We start from the raw sequence: 16,066 nt of genomic DNA on the forward strand, positions 1-16,066 counted from the left end.
CAAAAGATAGATAGATAGATAGATAGATAGATAGATAGATAGATAGATAGATAGATAGATAGATAGATAGATAGATAGATAGATAGATAGATAGATAAAAGAAAGGAAGGAGGAAGGATGGAGAGAGAGGATGAAAGAGTGGAGGAAGGAAAGAGGAAGAAAGGAAAGAAGAAAAGAGGAAGAGAAGAAGGAAGGGAAAGAGGGAGGAAAGAAGGGAGGGAGGGAGGTAGGGAGGGAGGGAGGAAGGGAGGATGCAAGGAAGGAAAGAAAGAAAGAAAGAAAGAAAGAAAGGGATTCACCTTTCTAAGGATGAAATAAGCTAGGAGACACTATGCCAGGTAGAGAATGATGAGTAACAAACAAGACCCTGAAGGCTTATGTTCTAGAAGCTGAAGGGAAACCAAGGAAGGCTTGGCATGCCTGAGGCCTCGGCAAAATATTTAGCAAAGTGAGCTGAGGCCCTTGTCACTCCTTGGCATGGTGAAATTTATGGACTGAGATCCCCTTGCACTGACCCTGAGGGACTTGATGCAAGTGTCCACCATTTTGCTGGGCTGGAAGAGCTGAGGAAGGGAGAAGAAGGAGGACTGCAGTGAAAAGCCAGGGTCCCCTGGGTCCAGAGGAGAAAGCCCCTCTGTGCTGGTGGAGAAAGTCAGGGGAAAGTTATCCACAGTTTGGCTGAAAGTCATCCTGCCGATTGCTCTTTTTGACACAACCTCACACTTTCTTTCCAGTCCTATATTCCTGGCTGTGTGCAAGCTATTTCCACTTGGATGTTCTGCCAACAGCTTAAACTAAACATGCTTAAAGCAGAGTTTCGCTTCCCCCACAAAGCCTCACACCTTCCCAAGGCCTCCAGCTTCACTATTCAAACCAAAGGGCCCAGGGCCAGACTGGCCTGATGCTGCTCTTTCTCCCTTCCTCCAGCACCTCTCTCTCCCTGACTTTCAACCCTGAGCATTTTTCCCTGGGTGATGTTTTCCAGAGTCCTTTTTTGCCATCCTCTAGCCTGCAGTCTTCTCCTACCTCACCCTTCATCTCTGGAGATGACTGCCATAGCCCTTCACTGGGATCCTCCCTCACCCCAAACCACAAGTACTTTCTGGCCACATGTGTTGGCCATTAAATGCAGTGGGCATGGTGGAGTGTCCATTCTAGAGAAAAACTATCCACAGAGAGAACAGAATAGCAGGTAGCCTTGTGGGGAGAGTGGAACCTCAAGAGAGAACTGGAGCTGGTTGCCAGTTCTGCCATTTACTAACTGTGCATACTGGGCTTGTGATTTCATCCCTCTGTGCCTTGAAGCAGTTTCTCTCTAAAATGGGGCACTGAAAATAATAATAACAATAATAAAGTAAAATGGAACAGGCATTGGTGTCTTACACCTGTAATCCTAGCTACTTAGGAGGCTGAGATCTGAAGATAGTGGTTCAAAGCCAGCCCAGGCAGCCTAATCTGAGAGACTTCCAATTAACTACCAATAAAAAATTAATAAAATAAAGCTACAATTAGAGCTGTAGCTTATATGGTTGAGTGCCAGCCTTAAGTTAGAAGGCCAAGGGACAGCACTCAGGCTGAGTTCTAGCCCCAGTACCCATACACTCACAAGAAAAAGCGGGGCGGGGGGGGGGGAATGAGAGTGATAGTGCTAACTTCCCAGGGTTCTGACGACCTTAAATGCTAAAAAGGAGCACCGAGAAGGGGCACCCATGGCAATGATGTCCCCAAAGGCTGACTTGGGCAGAGTCATCCATGAGAAAGAAAGCAAGAGCCCAGGTGGCCCCAGCTGTTTGTGTATTTACAATTTTCCCAGTATGGATAAATGACAGGAATTCAAGTAGAAAATCAATTCAACTGAACCCAGTTCCTGACACTTTCCCAAACTTCCCCTACCCCCTGTGGAAGCAGGAAAGCAAGACTAGAATCCATAGCTTGATAAGGATATCAGAGAATGCCCAGGTAGTTCTCTGCAGGTTTCTATTTCTTAAGTCCCTTTCCCCTAGTTATGATGTTGTCCGCCTTCTTCATCTCCATTTTTCCTTTCTTCTTTTTTTAAACACAGGAGCAATCCAAGTGTCTGTCCAAGCCCGCTGGCCTGGGTCACAGGAATGCAGCCGCTCCCTATGCGCTGCCGGGCAGCCAGGCCCAGGCGCTCACTTAGCCTGGCAGCGGCAGGCGCAGCCAAGCCGAGGAGGCTCCAGCACCTTGCTCTGAGGGGCTGGAAAGCGCTGCAGACGCTAGCTCATCACTCCCTGGCAGAGGCCGACCCATCTAGCATCTTCCAGATGGGGAAATGGAGGCACAGGCATACTTGGAGTGATTGCAGACTCACGAGATCCTAAGACAGCTTAAGGGCAGAGTCTCCAGATGGGATAAGTGGAGAAAGGTCACCCAGACTTCTTCAAATGGACTTGGATTCCTCTTGGATTGGAAGGGGAAGATAGAAAGACAGAAAAGAAGGGGTGTGGTCTTCCTTTTCCAGCCCCCCCATTTCCGCAGGGGTCATGGAAGAAGAATGAGGGGGGGTAGCTGAGACCCACTATCTTCTGGGGCCTCACACATTCAGGGCCCCTAAAGAATTGCAGCTGCCTTTAAGAATGATAGATAAACAACCACTAGGTGAGCTGTTTGCCTCTGCAGCATCTCTGGAGTGTGAGAGTCTTTATGGCCGGAACATTAAAGTGTTAACAATGGAGCCTGGGGTTGATTTTGTTTCCCTCCAGTGAATTTCTGTTCCAAGTTCTGATCATGGAAATATTGCCGCATTAATTTTAATTAATTTTAATTAATTTTAATTATTAAAAAGAAACAATCGGCTGTTGGTGGTTTACACCTATAATCCCACTTACTCAGGAGGTTGAGTAAGGGCTTCAGTTTGAAGCCAGACTGGACAGGAAAGTCCATGAGACACTTATGTCCAATTAACCAGCAAAACCCAGAAGTGCATGTGTGGCTCAAGTGGTACAGTGCCAGCCTTGAGCAGAAGAAAAGGCCCTTAATTCAAGCCCAGTACAGCAGCAGCAGCAGGAGGAGGAGGAAGGAGGGAGGAGGAGGAGGTAGAGAAGGAGGAGCAGGAAGAGGAACAGGAGGAAGAAGAGGAGAAGAACAATAGGGCGGCTGGGGGCTAAGCTCAGTGGTAGAGCCCTTGGCTAGCAAGCTTGAGGCCCTGGATTCCAATCATAGGACAGTCAAAACAAAGCAAAACAAAAAAGAATGAAATCATAATATTACTAATAAAAAGAAGCTGCTTCAGCTTCTGAAATATGCTGAAGAGCCCTAGGCTTGGAGTGAGAAACACAGGTCAAGCCTGTGTCTCACCTCCCAGTTCTGTGACCCCCGTAGGGCAAATGACTTCACCTCTTTGAACCACATTTTTCTTCTGTAAAATGGAGATAACCATACCACGAGGCTATCATAAATCTAGAAGAGAAGATCTGTGTGAAAGATCCTTCTTCAAGAAAAATACTTATTATGGAAACTTCCAAACATCCACAAGAAGAGAAACCATTATAATGAAGCCTCAAGTGCCATCATCAACAGTGTCATCATGTTTAATCTATATCTGTATCCCCTTACCTCTCATCTCAACTGTAATATTTAAAGCTGGTACGAGACATGTCCTCTTTCCCATAAATACTCCAATATTAACCTGCTTTAAATATATTTATAACTAGAAAATGATACAATGAGAAGAATGACGAATCCATTTACAAAAAAGCAAATCCTGAATTATGCCCCCTCACATACACACAAAGACAGTTACATTTTTTTCTATGCACATGCTTTTAGTAAAAAATTGGGTCACATTCTGTTTACTATTTTTAGGTATCATTTTATTTTAATTATAAAAATAATAAAACCATATTACAAAAAATAAAGAGAAGAAATTACCCACAATCCTTTACCACCTAATATTAAAAAACTTCATGTTTTTGTAGAGTTCCTGCTTATTTTTTTCAATTTGCATTCATAATTTTACCACAAGTGGAATCCTACTGATTATGCACTTTTCAAGTTATGAATCTGTGCTAATTGTACAAAAACAATGTAATCATACTGCAGGAAAAGTTTTTAAAGGAAAAGAAAAATATCACCCATAATTCTACTACTCAATTATAATCACGGTTAACATTTTTGGGGTATTTGCTTCCAATATTTTTTCTATGCATATGTAAGTTTTAGATACTCTTTTGGCAGTTTATTAGCTATAAAGTTGTAAGAATAATACATTGCATGACATGGAGAAAAGAGAAAAAATTCATAATCCTATCCTTTTCTGGCACTGTAGCCTTGTTAGTGTGTCTTGGATCATTGCTTTATGCACATATTCATACACACTTGGAAGCATAAAGTGCATTTCACCTTGTATTTTTGTGCCCTTTGCTGAGATTTAGCATCATATTTATGCAACTTTGTACCCAGCATTTTCATTAATATTTTGTTATAAATATTTTCCTATAAATGTTTTTTAATAATGGTTTAAAAATCCTTGCCATGGACCTTTCCATTGATTTCCATTTTTTACTATTATAAACAATTTTTCCAAACATTCTTGAACAAGAACTTGTATTTTTATACTTTTCTATACACATGTTGAGTTTCTGGAGACCTCTTGGTGAATTTACAGGCTGACTCAGAAAACATAATCATGTTTTATAGGTCCCAAATTTACTTTTGTCATATGGCTCAGGTAGATCTTGCTCTGGGGGAGGAGGGGGGCTGTTGAGAGCAAATCGGCATTCTCCTCCCTCTCCTTCTTGAGTTTATAGACCTCTTCCTTCCCTACTTGGTCTGATTTATCAATTATTCAGTCAACAGGTTACACTGAACCGGAAGTGTGAGCTGAGACCCGGATGGGGCAAAAAAGGAAAAGACTAGAAGGCATGGGGCCATCCCAGATTTCCCAGGCCATTTACTCATGAAGAGGCAGGCACCAACCACGTTATGCCTCTCCTTTGGATCCTTACAGATTACTTAAGGGCGGCGATTGGGATCCCCACTTAACAGATAGGGAAAGTGAGGCCCTCTGTGAAACAGTGCTATTTGGCTTAAGATCCACAGTTAGCAAAATAGCAGAGAAGGTATTTTAGCCCAGGGTACTGAGCTCTGATCCTGCACTCTGGACCTACTCCTGGCCTTCAGGCAGCAGGATATAGGGGTGTTGGGTAAAGACTTTGTAGCCAGACTGAGCCGGATTCAAACACTCAGCCTCCGGGCTGAGTGAACTCGGGCACTTCAGGGAGACCGTTTAAATTTTTGTAATCCAACCCAACCTCACCAGTCTGCCTGGCAATGAAATGAGAATGATGGTTGGGAACAAGCCAGGCCTATTGCTGGCGCACAGACGGCTCTTGCTGAGTGACCATCTCTGTTCTCTCTCTGCTTCGCAAGCTCGCTGGGTCCAGTTGCCAAGTTAGAGATAAGAGTTCAGCGCAGAGCTCGGAGCTCAGCTGGGGCTAACAGGGACGTCGGTGACCCTGGGCATATTTGCAGAGAAATGCAAATGTCTCCTTTGCTCCTTTCTCAGCCTCTGCAATTAACCTTCTCTCCCATCTCCCACCCCACCCCACCCCCACCAAAGGAAAGGGGTGGCTTTTTGAGCTCCAGAGATGGGCAGTGAAAGCCCACCCGCCATTCTTGCTCCCCAGGAGGGGGGCCATAGAGATGAAAGAAGGTCACCTGTAGGGAAGCCCTTTCTGATGTGTGGGCACCGAGAAATGTGGTGGAGGGCGCTCCTTTTTCTGCCCTTCAATGGTCCGGATGGGGGAGGGGGCTGGCTGTTGAGCAACTGCTCAGGAGACACTCCAGAAGCCGAGATGAACATATGCCTCTTTCTAACAATTGGCCTAGGAGCCATCCAATACATGGAGGGCGGATCCGCACGGATCCGGAGCCTGCCGCCGCCCTCACGCTGCCGCCGTTTGCAAACCATCCCGCCAGTGACTTTGAGCTAGGCAGAGGGGCCGGTCGGGCGCGGGGGGAGGGAGAAGATCGAGGTTCTGATTATTGATGCACAATTCCAAAGCCTATGATCGCTCCTTCTCCACTTTTCCACCACTTGATCCTGCAAAAACATGTTTCCCAGTCCAGGAGAACACCAGGGAGGCTTAAGGGTAAATGTCTCGTGCAAAACCAGTAGGGCTTCAGAGTCCCAACGAGCCCGCCTTTTATCAGAGGGAAACTGAGTACAGGCCACAATCTTTAGGCAAAGTGAAAAAGTGTGGCGAGACGTGAAGCATGGTTGTTACTCGTGTTCGAGTTGGGACAGACTGTGTGTTTCGGCGGGGGGGGGGTGACAAGCAAGGCATTTTTGGGCGGGAGAATGGGTTTCTCTGGCACCCAGAGCGCTCATCCTGGCTTCCATAGATGCCAAGGAAGGGCTTTGCTTCATCCCTCCTTTCACTCCTCCTCTTTATGTCAGCAAGGTGATCAGGTCGTCAACAAACAGAACTTTGTTAGAACAGGGCACTTTGGGATACTAGAAGAGAGTGAGAGAGCGAGCGAGAGCAGAGCAAGAGCGAGCAAGAGAGCGAGCCAGGGAGTGAGAGAGCCAGGGGGAGGCGACCTTCAGGTCTCAAATCCAATTAGGAAGACGAAATACAAACGTCGTAAAAATGACTTCTTTACATTTACCTCTTCCCCTTTCTTTAACATCGAGGCTTTTTTTTAAAAAAAAAAGCATGTTTTATAAATCGTATAAACTGAGTAGTTGTTTCTGAGAGGCGGCAAAAGGAGGAGAGGGTTTGATTAGAAGGCTAATCTCGGTGGCCTTCCTGTACGAGGTGGAAGGTTTGGTTTTGGTTTGTTAGTCACAAGGAACGAGAATAAAGATGATGGAGAAAGCCCATACAAAACTAAGTAAGATGTGCTTCAAATGCAAAATGTTACTCATACTAGATGGGAATGATTATATAACCACAATAAAATAGCCTGGCAGCTTGGGAAGGAAAGAGGGATCTCTGTGAACTCCAGAGCAAGCTTTTCCAACCCCGATTCTTGGCTTTTTGGGGAACCATGTTAGGTGCACCAGGTCTCAGGGTCCAGTGGAACAGCACTTCTCAGTATCGCATTCAGCCAGCCTCCTTTTGCCCTGGATGTCCACAGCACAGAAACTCTCGAACCCAACAGCAGCTCTGTTCCTCCAGAGAAGCCGCCCTTTCGATCTCTGTAAGCCCTCCAAGTGTCTGCCCAGAGGGTGGCGACTTAAAGGGGACAGGGACTCCCCCAGCCTCAGCCTTTGGAGGAGGGAGGTGGTGTAACCTAAAGAGGGCAGACAGCCAGCAGAATGCTAAAAATAACCTGCGTGTCCATGGTGTCCCATGTGCGTCCCCTTCCTCTAGGTCATTCTGTAAGCCCACCAACTCTTCCCCAGCCCCTTCAGCCCACCCAGGCAATATCTAGATTTAGGGCAGAAGGCGCACACTACCAGCTCGCCTCGCCTTAGTGGAATTTATTGGGCAAGTCCACGCAGGGCTGCGGGGAGAGCCCATGTCTCGGGCCCAGGCCCATTCAGTTTAGAAGCACAATCCCTAGGCAAGGTATGGAGCAAGGGGTCCCTGATTGTGAGCGGGGCAGTCTCGCCCCAGGAACCGCGGCCATCCCCAGAGCTGCGGGAGCAGCGGACTGCGCGGACTCCGTTCCCCAGCCGGCCCGTCGCTTTCACAGGATCCGCGGTGACTGCACCAGCTCGAGCGCCTTTAAAGGGCCACACACACCAGCTGCCGCTATAAAATGTTGTTGGCGAGCGGGCCGCAAAAGGTGCACCCGGGAGCTGCGGAGGGGAGGCTCGCTCCGCCCGGCTGCTCCTCCCACCGCCTGGCCGCTTGGGGCCGATCCCGGCGAGGTGGACGAGGGTAGAGGAAAGCGCCGCTGCGCAGGTCTTCGTGAGTATCCAGTTCAGATTTTGCTACCAACTCACCCACGAGCCAGGACATGTGCTAATAATGCCCTAAGCCGGTTATAAAGACGTGGAAATTGGGGGAAGAGGGGGGGAAAAAGGGTCTGTCCTTCCTGGGATTCCTAGCCGAGACCAGCCTGCTGCCGTGTGCGTGTGCGCCAGGGCTCTCCGGGCAGCAATGGGGGATTGAGAGCCGGGTCCCCCGCGCTGGGAAGGGAGCGCGGTGGCTGCCACCGCCACCGCCCTGGAGTCCGGCGCCGAAGCTGCGGGCGGGCTGGCGGGCGAGCACGGGCGCGGGCCGGGGCTGCTTGGCGCGGCGCGGCACGGTGCGGTGCGGCGGCGCGGCGCGGCGCGGCGGTGCGGGCTTTTCCCAGGCGCCCTGGGGTCGGGTCGCCAACGGCGTGACCGCGGCCACTAAGCGTGACGGGCTCCTGGCGGCAGCCGGCGTGCGCGCCTAGGGGCTGGGGGCTCCGCTTCGACCGCGCTTCCCTCGTTCGATCCTGGGCAGGCAGCTTCGCCTAGGTAAGCTGGGGCCGCCGGGCAAGGCGCTGAGCTGGGAGGCGGGGGCCCTGGACTCCTTGCGAAGCGATCTTGGGCACTCCGAGAGCGGTGAGCGAGCGAAAGAGCGGCCCAGGGGCGCCGAAGGACTTGTTTTCTGTTTGCAAGCTGCTGTGTTGGGGGCATGAGGGCCGACGCCCGCCCGCTCGTCCGCCCGCCGCTTCTCCGTTCGGCCGGCTGGCCCGAGCGCTTGCTGCTCTCCGGAAGCTGCAGCACCTTTCTTCGGGCTCCCGGCAGACTGACCGGTCGCCCGCGTTTTCTCCCTCTTGCGTTTCTTCCACCGATTTTTGCCAATTGGCTGGATGGATGATAGCGGGACCCTCGGGCTGAAGGGCTGCCCAAAGCTCAGGTTTCCTTTAGGGACTGCGGGCGTCAGCGGCTTTGGAGCCGAATTCGGCGGGATCCCTAGATAAAGTTAACGAATCGGGACAAGTTGCCTTCACTGGCCAGTGGACCGCGTCTCTCCTCCGCACCTATGCCCCCGCCCCCACCCACGCGTCCACCCAGCTCTTATAAAGCAGCGCGCGGACTCGCTGCTTCGCAGAACCCTGGACTTGGCGTCCCACAGACCTAGCTGCGAATCCTGACTGTGCCACTTTCTAGCGCTGTGACCTTGGGCAAGTTACTGCACCTCTCTTTGCCCATCTTTCTTGCCTTTTCTTTTCTCTTCTCCTTTTCCCTTCCCTGCGCTTGTCTTCCCTCCTCTACTTGTCTCTGGTCTTCCCTCTTCTCTCTGGGGTGGCGCACCGGGCTTGCTGCGCTGACCCCAGTCGGCCCGCTAGGGGCTCCGTAACTGGCGTGAGGCGCGCGAGTGTTGGCCAATCGCGCTGACGCCCACGTGCGGACCCCGCACCTCCTGCCGAGAGCGCTTGAGGGAACTCGAGCCGCGGGACGGCGCAGTCACCCCGGGGTGTCCGTACCCACCGTGCAGGGGCGCGTCCCGCCGTCTTGGCCTCTGAGGTGCAGCTGCGCGGCGTCCGGAAACCAGTATTGACTGGTCTGCTTGTTAGACCGCGTCGTGGTGGGGTCGAGCGCTGCTGCGGAGGTCTCTAATAGCTCCTGAGGGAGAAAATAGCCATGGACACGGAGACGTCCGGTTGGTGCCATATTAACTTTTCCTTCAACAGGTTACCAATTCTTCCCGCCACTACCACTTGCCTGTTTTTTCCTCCTGTGTGGGAAGGAGTGAAGGGGAGGACGGACGCTAGGTCGGGACTGGGGGAACCTAAGGACCAGGACGGGTAGACGCTTGCTGGGAGGCAAGGACGCACTTGTTGCTCGAGTGTCGGCAGCCGCCTGTGGCAGCGGCTTCGCTGTGGTCAGCTAAAGGCTTAGAGCGCGCGCTAAGACGCTTTCCCGCTACCAACTTGGACCCTCCCATGGGCTGGGGGGTCGAGAGGTGAAAGAAACTCAGAGAGCAGGACCGGGGCGGGGGACCGCCATGGGAATGTGATTGCCTCTTGAAATGTTTTTGTCATTGCCTGAGCGTCTCTGAACCCCGGCCGGCCGACCCAGAGTGACAGAACTGAAGGGGGAGTCGGGGCCCCGCCGGGGTGGCGGGGTGGCAGAGGTGGCGGGGCGAAAAGCTCAGAGCCAAGCCTCAAGGGGGAAACAGGGGGAAACGACCCGCCAAAGACCGCTTACTGAAGAGCTCCGTCACACACCCCGATTTGTAATAGAGGTTGCATAGGAAGAGGAAAAGATGGGCGGCCCCCCTGCACACACACACACACACACACCCTCGACATTTTTTGTCCGATGCTGAAAGGGAAGGTGGTGGGCTCTCGATGGGACAAAAAGTAGAGCCTTTTTCCTCTGCTCGCTGCCATGGAACAGTGGAGAGTCGTCCTGGAGGAATATGAGCGCTGTTTGGGCTTCTGTGAAGCAGTGGCTCCGGACCCACCAACTGGTTTTTCACTCATGTTTTGTCTTCCATTCCACCACCCAAGTAAGCAATAGGTTGCAAAGAGAATAGAAGGATTGTAAGGGTCTACTTTCTAGAAGCTTCGGCTAGAAGATTCCTAACGACCACTGAGGCAGAGGCTGAGGGGACATTGGTGGGTAATATACCAGCAAAGTGTAGGCTCCTAGGGAAAAAAAATGACTTTTTTTCAAGGACCTCAAGATTCTTTAGACCAAGCAATATTTACAAATATGAAATATGGCATATTTTCATTGGCCATGGAGGCTAGACTTATGGGGCTTTTCTTTTTCAAACAGGTCTCTGGGAAAATAACTGGACAATGCCGGGCATTTTTAGATTTACTCATTTGGGGCATTCATTTACTATCAAACACCTCCCCCCTCCGCGTATCTTTTTGGCACTTGGGCCAGACTCATTTCTTCCAAATGTATCTGAGTCTTTCCAGGTAGGAGAACTCTCTTGTCAATGCTCAAGTGAGGCAGGTAGGCACGCATGCTCCCAAGACACTGCCTCCTAACTGCACAGCCTTAGAATTTTGGTACCTGAGTTGCCTCAAGGTGCAGATGCCCTGGTAAAGCGGTGCTTGGACTGTATGAGAAGGGACTTTGAAACATGGAGGGAATTGAGACATTCCTAGCTGCTGTCTGGTTCCAGCTGCCACAGAGACCCCACACCACCCGGATCTGCTTGCTTCTTCCAGGCATGCCTCAGGCAGGGCTTTGAGCCCTTTTGACATTTGCTTGAGGGAACTTGCTGGGCTGCACATCCAGCTTTTTAGCTTAGCCTTGTGTAGAATTCTTTCCATATCTTCCCAGTGCTAGTGGAGACTTAGATGTTAATGGTCTGTTGACACAGTGCACTGCTTACTTGGGGACACTTTTATTCTCAGGGAGAGCACCATCCCCTCTCCCATCCCGACCCCCAACTTGGGACATTGAAATCATTGTTGTGAAACACAGTGTTTTGTGTTCTGTTTTGGTGTTGTGGCTAGCTGGCTTTGTGGGCACTACCTGGCTGGCTGCAGATCAAAATTCCTGTGTGCCCAGGCAATCTCTGGTGTTCAGTATAATCCTCTCACCACCCTTACCTTATAGGTATACTTCAGACTCTGCTATGTTTTGTTGGTCAAGGAAGCCTTTGCCCTTATCATGTCTTTTCTCTCACTTATAGAACAACAGCTCCAGCTGGCAGAATCACCTCCTGAGATCGCATCTCACTTGTGCCAAGGCTCTGAAATGCCAACTATGTCGAGGCCTGCACTTGATGTCAAGGGTGGCACCTCCCCTGGGAAGGAGGTAAGTTTTGTCATTTGACAGATGGAGACACTGAGGCATGGCAGAATGAAGCTTTGAAAGGTCTAGCCAGTATCCTGGAATAAAGGAGCCTGAAAGGCTTTCTCTGTGGAAAATGGGTATAGCGTTTGCTTAAATGTGGTCAAATTGAGCCCACGTCTCAATTGAAAGAAAGTAGGGAAGAGGGGTTGGGAAGGTGGCTGAGTGATACAATGCTTGCCTTGCATGCATGAGGCCCTGGGTTTGGTTCCTCAGCACCACATAAGCAGAAAAAGTCGGAAGTGGCACTGTGGTTCAAGTGGTAGAGCGCTAGCCTTGAGCTAAAGAGCTGAGGGACAGCGCCCAGGCCCAGAGTTCAGGCCCCACCACCGACACACACACACACACACAAAAAAAAAAGCAAGGAAGAGATCAGAGAAGCAGGATTGGATTCAACAAATGTGTTAGACATTAAAGAAATAGTACCAGTGGCTCACACCTGTCATCTTAGCTACTCAGGATTCCGAGATCTAGCTTGCCCAGGCAGAAACATAAATAGCAAAAGGCATCAGTGAGTTGTGGCTCAAGTGGTAGAGCACCACCCTAGCAATTGCTAGGGCCTGAGTTAAAACCCCAGTACCACCAAAAAAGAGACAGTAAAGTGATAATGAGAAGATGGACAAGGAACTGGAAGATAATAATTTTTTTTTGCCAGTCCTGGGGCTTGAACTCAGGGCCTGGGCACTGTCCCTGAGCTTTTTTCTCAAGGCTATCACACTTGAGTCACAGCGCCACTTCTGGCTTTTTCTGTTTATGTGGTACTGAGGAATTGAACCCAGGGCTTCTTGCATGGTAGGCAGGCACTCTACCACTAAGCCACATTCCCAGTCCGATGATATTTTAAAAATAAAATTAAAATTAAAAATATAAAAAGAAGGTGGGCAAGGAGAGGGAGATAGAAGGAGCTAACCCATTTAGGATAGCGTGTGCTCTGGCAGTAGAACTAGGGTATCCTCAGAGTTGAGGTAGCAAAAAAATAATTGAACTAGGAACCTAACTAGGAACCTAAATTTATTTCCTTCCTGGCTGCCTGCCTTCTTTTTGTTGTTCTGTTTTTGATGGCGATGGTACTGAGGTTTTTTTTGTTTTTGTTTTTGTTTTTTTGGTTCTGGGGCTTGATCTCTGGGCCTGAGCGCTGTCCCTCAGCTCTTCAGCTCAAGGCAAGCGCTCTACCACTCGAACTACAGCGCCACTTTCTTAGTGGTTTATTGGAGATAAGAGTTTCACGGACTTTCCTGCCTGGGCTGGCTTTGAACCGAGATCCTCAGATCTCAGCCTCCTGAGTAGCTAGGATTACAGGCGTGAGCCACCGGCAGCTGGCTGTACTGAGGTTTGAACTCAGGGACTCTTCCTTACTAGGCAAGTGCTTTACTACTTGAGCCAGGCCCTCAATCCAAGAAGACCTTCCAGGGGGTCCTTCTGCTACTTGCCTCAGACAAAGCTCATGTAGGAACTTGCAAACTCTCAAGAATGGTGAAGAACAAGCCAGGAGCAAGGGTCTTAATGGTGTGTCTTTGTCTGTCTTCTAGGATGCTAACCAGGAAATGAACTCCCTGGCTTACTCTAACCTGGGGGTGAAAGATCGCAAAGCAGTGGCCATCCTGCACTACCCTGGGGTTGTTGCTAACGGAACCAAAGCCAGTGCGGTTCCCACTAGTTCCTCTGGATCTTCATCTCCTATAGGCTCTCCTCCTACTACCCCTCCCACTAAACCCCCTCCCTTTAACCTGCACCCCTCCCCTCACCTGCTGGCCAGTATGCAGCTGCAGAAGCTCAATAACCAGTATCATGGGATGGCTGCTGCTGCCCCTACCCCAGGCCAACCTGGGGAGGCTGCGCCCCAGCAAAATTGGGGTTTGGGGGCTCAGGTGGGAGGGGCAGGGTCAGCCTCTCATTCTACCGGTGCCCAGAGTCCTGCAATTATTGATTCGGACCCGGTGGATGAGGAGGTGTTGATGTCACTGGTGGTGGAGCTGGGACTGGATCGAGCCAATGAGCTGCCGGAGCTGTGGCTGGGGCAGAATGAGTTTGATTTCACCGCAGATTTTCCCTCAGGCTGCTGATGCCAAGTAGTGCCCCTAAAGATGGAGGAATAAAGCCACAAATTCTGTTGTAAATAAAAATAAAACTTACTTGCAAAGTGACAAGCTGGCTGGGGATGTTCTTCATGGAGGTCTAAAGGTGTCAGGGCAGCCTGATGGACTGCCAATTCTGAGGCAACATGGTGGGGTTTCAGGCAGCTAGCTATGGGGGATGGGAGGAGTGAGGAGAGAGGGGAAGTGGGGGATGGCTGTTCTCTAAATTCTTCCTGTTACCACTACTGTCCTTAGCTTCTTCAGAGTCCCCTGACTCTAGGCTTATTGTCCCAGGACCCAGGGATGCCTTCCTATTCATGGTGAATACAGGCTAGAGCGTGCATCCTGGAAAGACAAACTTTTTTTTGTCAGTCATGGGGCCTGAACCTTGGACCTATCTGTGTGCTGTCCCTCAGTTCTTCAGCTCAAGGCTGGCGCTCTACCACTTGAGCCACAGCGCCACTTCTGGCTTTTTCTGCTTATGTGGTGCTGAGGAATTGAACCCAGGGCTTCATGCATGCAAGGCATGTGCTCTACCATTGAGTCACCTTCCCAGCCCAAGACAAACTTATTTAAACACCTCTGCAGCCTCCTTGCCACTGGTACATCCAAGTCTAAGGGCACATACCTGACCACATAACACACTGCCCCCAACTCTAAAAGCCACCAATTTAATTGTCCTATCAAGGCCATTCTTCACCCATTTGCCTATGCAAAGTAGAAGGTGCCAGAGATCCTATGACCTGGGAACTCAGATTTCTTTGGAAAATGGAAAGTTACAGACTTACAGAGCTAACCTTGGATTCTAGGTGCCTTCATTCAGCCCATCAGACAGCTATTCAACCCCTCCCTCTAAGCCTGGAAAACTGAGCAGATCAGAGCATTCTCTAACTGCCAATCTCCCTGGTCCGACCTGGGGTCAGCCTATCTGTATGGGCTAACTGCATTTTAGAAATATAAATGAGGTCAGGGCTTGACAAGTTCAAAGTCTGATGATGTATCTTTTTTATTCTGTCCTGGGGCTTGAACTCAGGGCCTGGCCACTGTCCCTCAGCTTTTGTGCTCAAGACTACTGCTCTACCACTTGAGCCACAGCTCTACCTCAGGATATTTTGGTAGTTAACTGGAGATAAGAGTCTCAGAGGCTGGCTTCAAACCATGATCCTCAGATCTCAGCTTCCTGAGTAGCTAGGATTACAAGTATGAGCCATCAGTGCTAGACTTGAAGGTATATCTCTTGTCCTTTGATTACTGAAGAAGCATTGGCTTTAGAAGTATATCAAGTGACAATGTTGTGGCCCTGCACTAGATAATGGGGGGGGGGAGTGCTAGTGCAGCTCTGACTTCATGCAGAGAACCCCGCTGCACACATTTCAAACTCCTTTATTGAACATTCTTTTTTTGGGGGGTCCGGTCGTGGGGCCTGAACTCTGGGTCTGGGCGCTGTCCCTCAGCTCTTCAAGCACTCTACCACTTGAGCCACAGTGCCACTTCCGGCTTTTTTCTTTTTGCTTATGTGGTGCTGAGGAATCGAACACAGGGCCTCAGGCATACAAGGCAAGCGCTCTACCACTGAGCCACCTTCCCAGCCCTGAACATTCTTTCTTGAACATGAAAACTACCCCAACCAATCAAGCTCAGCATCAAGCTTGCTTCATAGTGAGCACTTTCAAAGGAACCCTCCCTAGGGGCTGGGAAGGTGGCTCAGTGGTAGAGCGCTTGCCTTGCATGCCTGAGGGCCTGGGTTCAATTCCTCAGCACCACATAAGCAAAAACAAAAAAGCCTGAAGTGGCGCTGTGGCTCAAGTGGTAGAGCCCTAGCCTTGAGCTGAAAAGCTGAGGGACAGTGCCTAGACCCAGAGTTCAGGCCCCACGACCAGACCCCCAAAAAAAAAAAAAACAAAAAACAAATCAAAGGAGCCCTCCCTGACCCCATGCTCTGGGCCAGCTACTTTGGTAGATGCAGAGCATGAATCCAATAAAGTTTGCGCCTTTGAGGGGGCTCCCCATCTCAAAGAGAAAACTATACATTGCAACAAAGCAATATTTCCCAGAACATAGGGGCTTGTCTACTTGATCCCCCAAAAGGAAATAGCTCCATCTGCCTAGGGTGCCTGGCTGATGCTTTCTGGGATTGAGCTGGTCCTTTTGGTTTTGTATCTTACAAGCAATACACATACAGAACGGGATCTCCTTGTTGAAATTAGAGGAATTGGCTGGGCACCAGTGGCTCGCACCTGTAATCCTAGCTACTCAGGAGGATGAGATCTGAGGATCTCAG

General features: G+C 50.0%; 1 protein-coding gene across 3 annotated transcripts; it reads left to right on the forward strand.

The window, feature by feature from the left end:
• Positions 1-7,802: 7,802 nt before the first annotated feature.
• Positions 7,803-13,831, forward strand: Cited1 (Cbp/p300-interacting transactivator, with Glu/Asp-rich carboxy-terminal domain, 1). Of its 3 annotated transcripts, none has more exons than XM_013035942.1 (3): positions 7,803-7,883; positions 11,550-11,674; positions 13,240-13,831. In XM_013035942.1, the coding sequence occupies exons 2-3, from the start codon at positions 11,615-11,617 to the stop codon at positions 13,771-13,773; spliced, it is 594 nt and encodes a 197-aa protein (XP_012891396.1). In that variant the 5' UTR covers positions 7,803-7,883; positions 11,550-11,614; the 3' UTR covers positions 13,774-13,831. The 3 variants fall into 3 exon arrangements, with proteins under 3 accessions (XP_012891396.1, XP_012891397.1, XP_012891395.1); XM_013035943.1 differs by lacking the exon at positions 7,803-7,883 and adding an exon at positions 8,334-8,419; XM_013035941.1 differs by lacking the exon at positions 7,803-7,883 and adding an exon at positions 9,479-9,551.
• The last annotated feature ends 2,235 nt before the right edge of the window (positions 13,832-16,066 follow it).

The sequence above is a fragment of the Dipodomys ordii genome, unplaced genomic scaffold, assembly GCF_000151885.1.
Source record: "Dipodomys ordii isolate 6190 unplaced genomic scaffold, Dord_2.0 Scaffold232, whole genome shotgun sequence".
NCBI classification, from domain to species: domain Eukaryota; kingdom Metazoa; phylum Chordata; class Mammalia; order Rodentia; family Heteromyidae; genus Dipodomys; species Dipodomys ordii.

Coding starts and splice junctions, on each gene's coding strand:
- Cited1 (XM_013035941.1), top strand. Junction 11,675..13,239: donor GCACCTCCCCTGGGAAGGAG/GTAAGTTTTGTC, acceptor TCTGTCTTCTAG/GATGCTAACCAGGAAATGAA.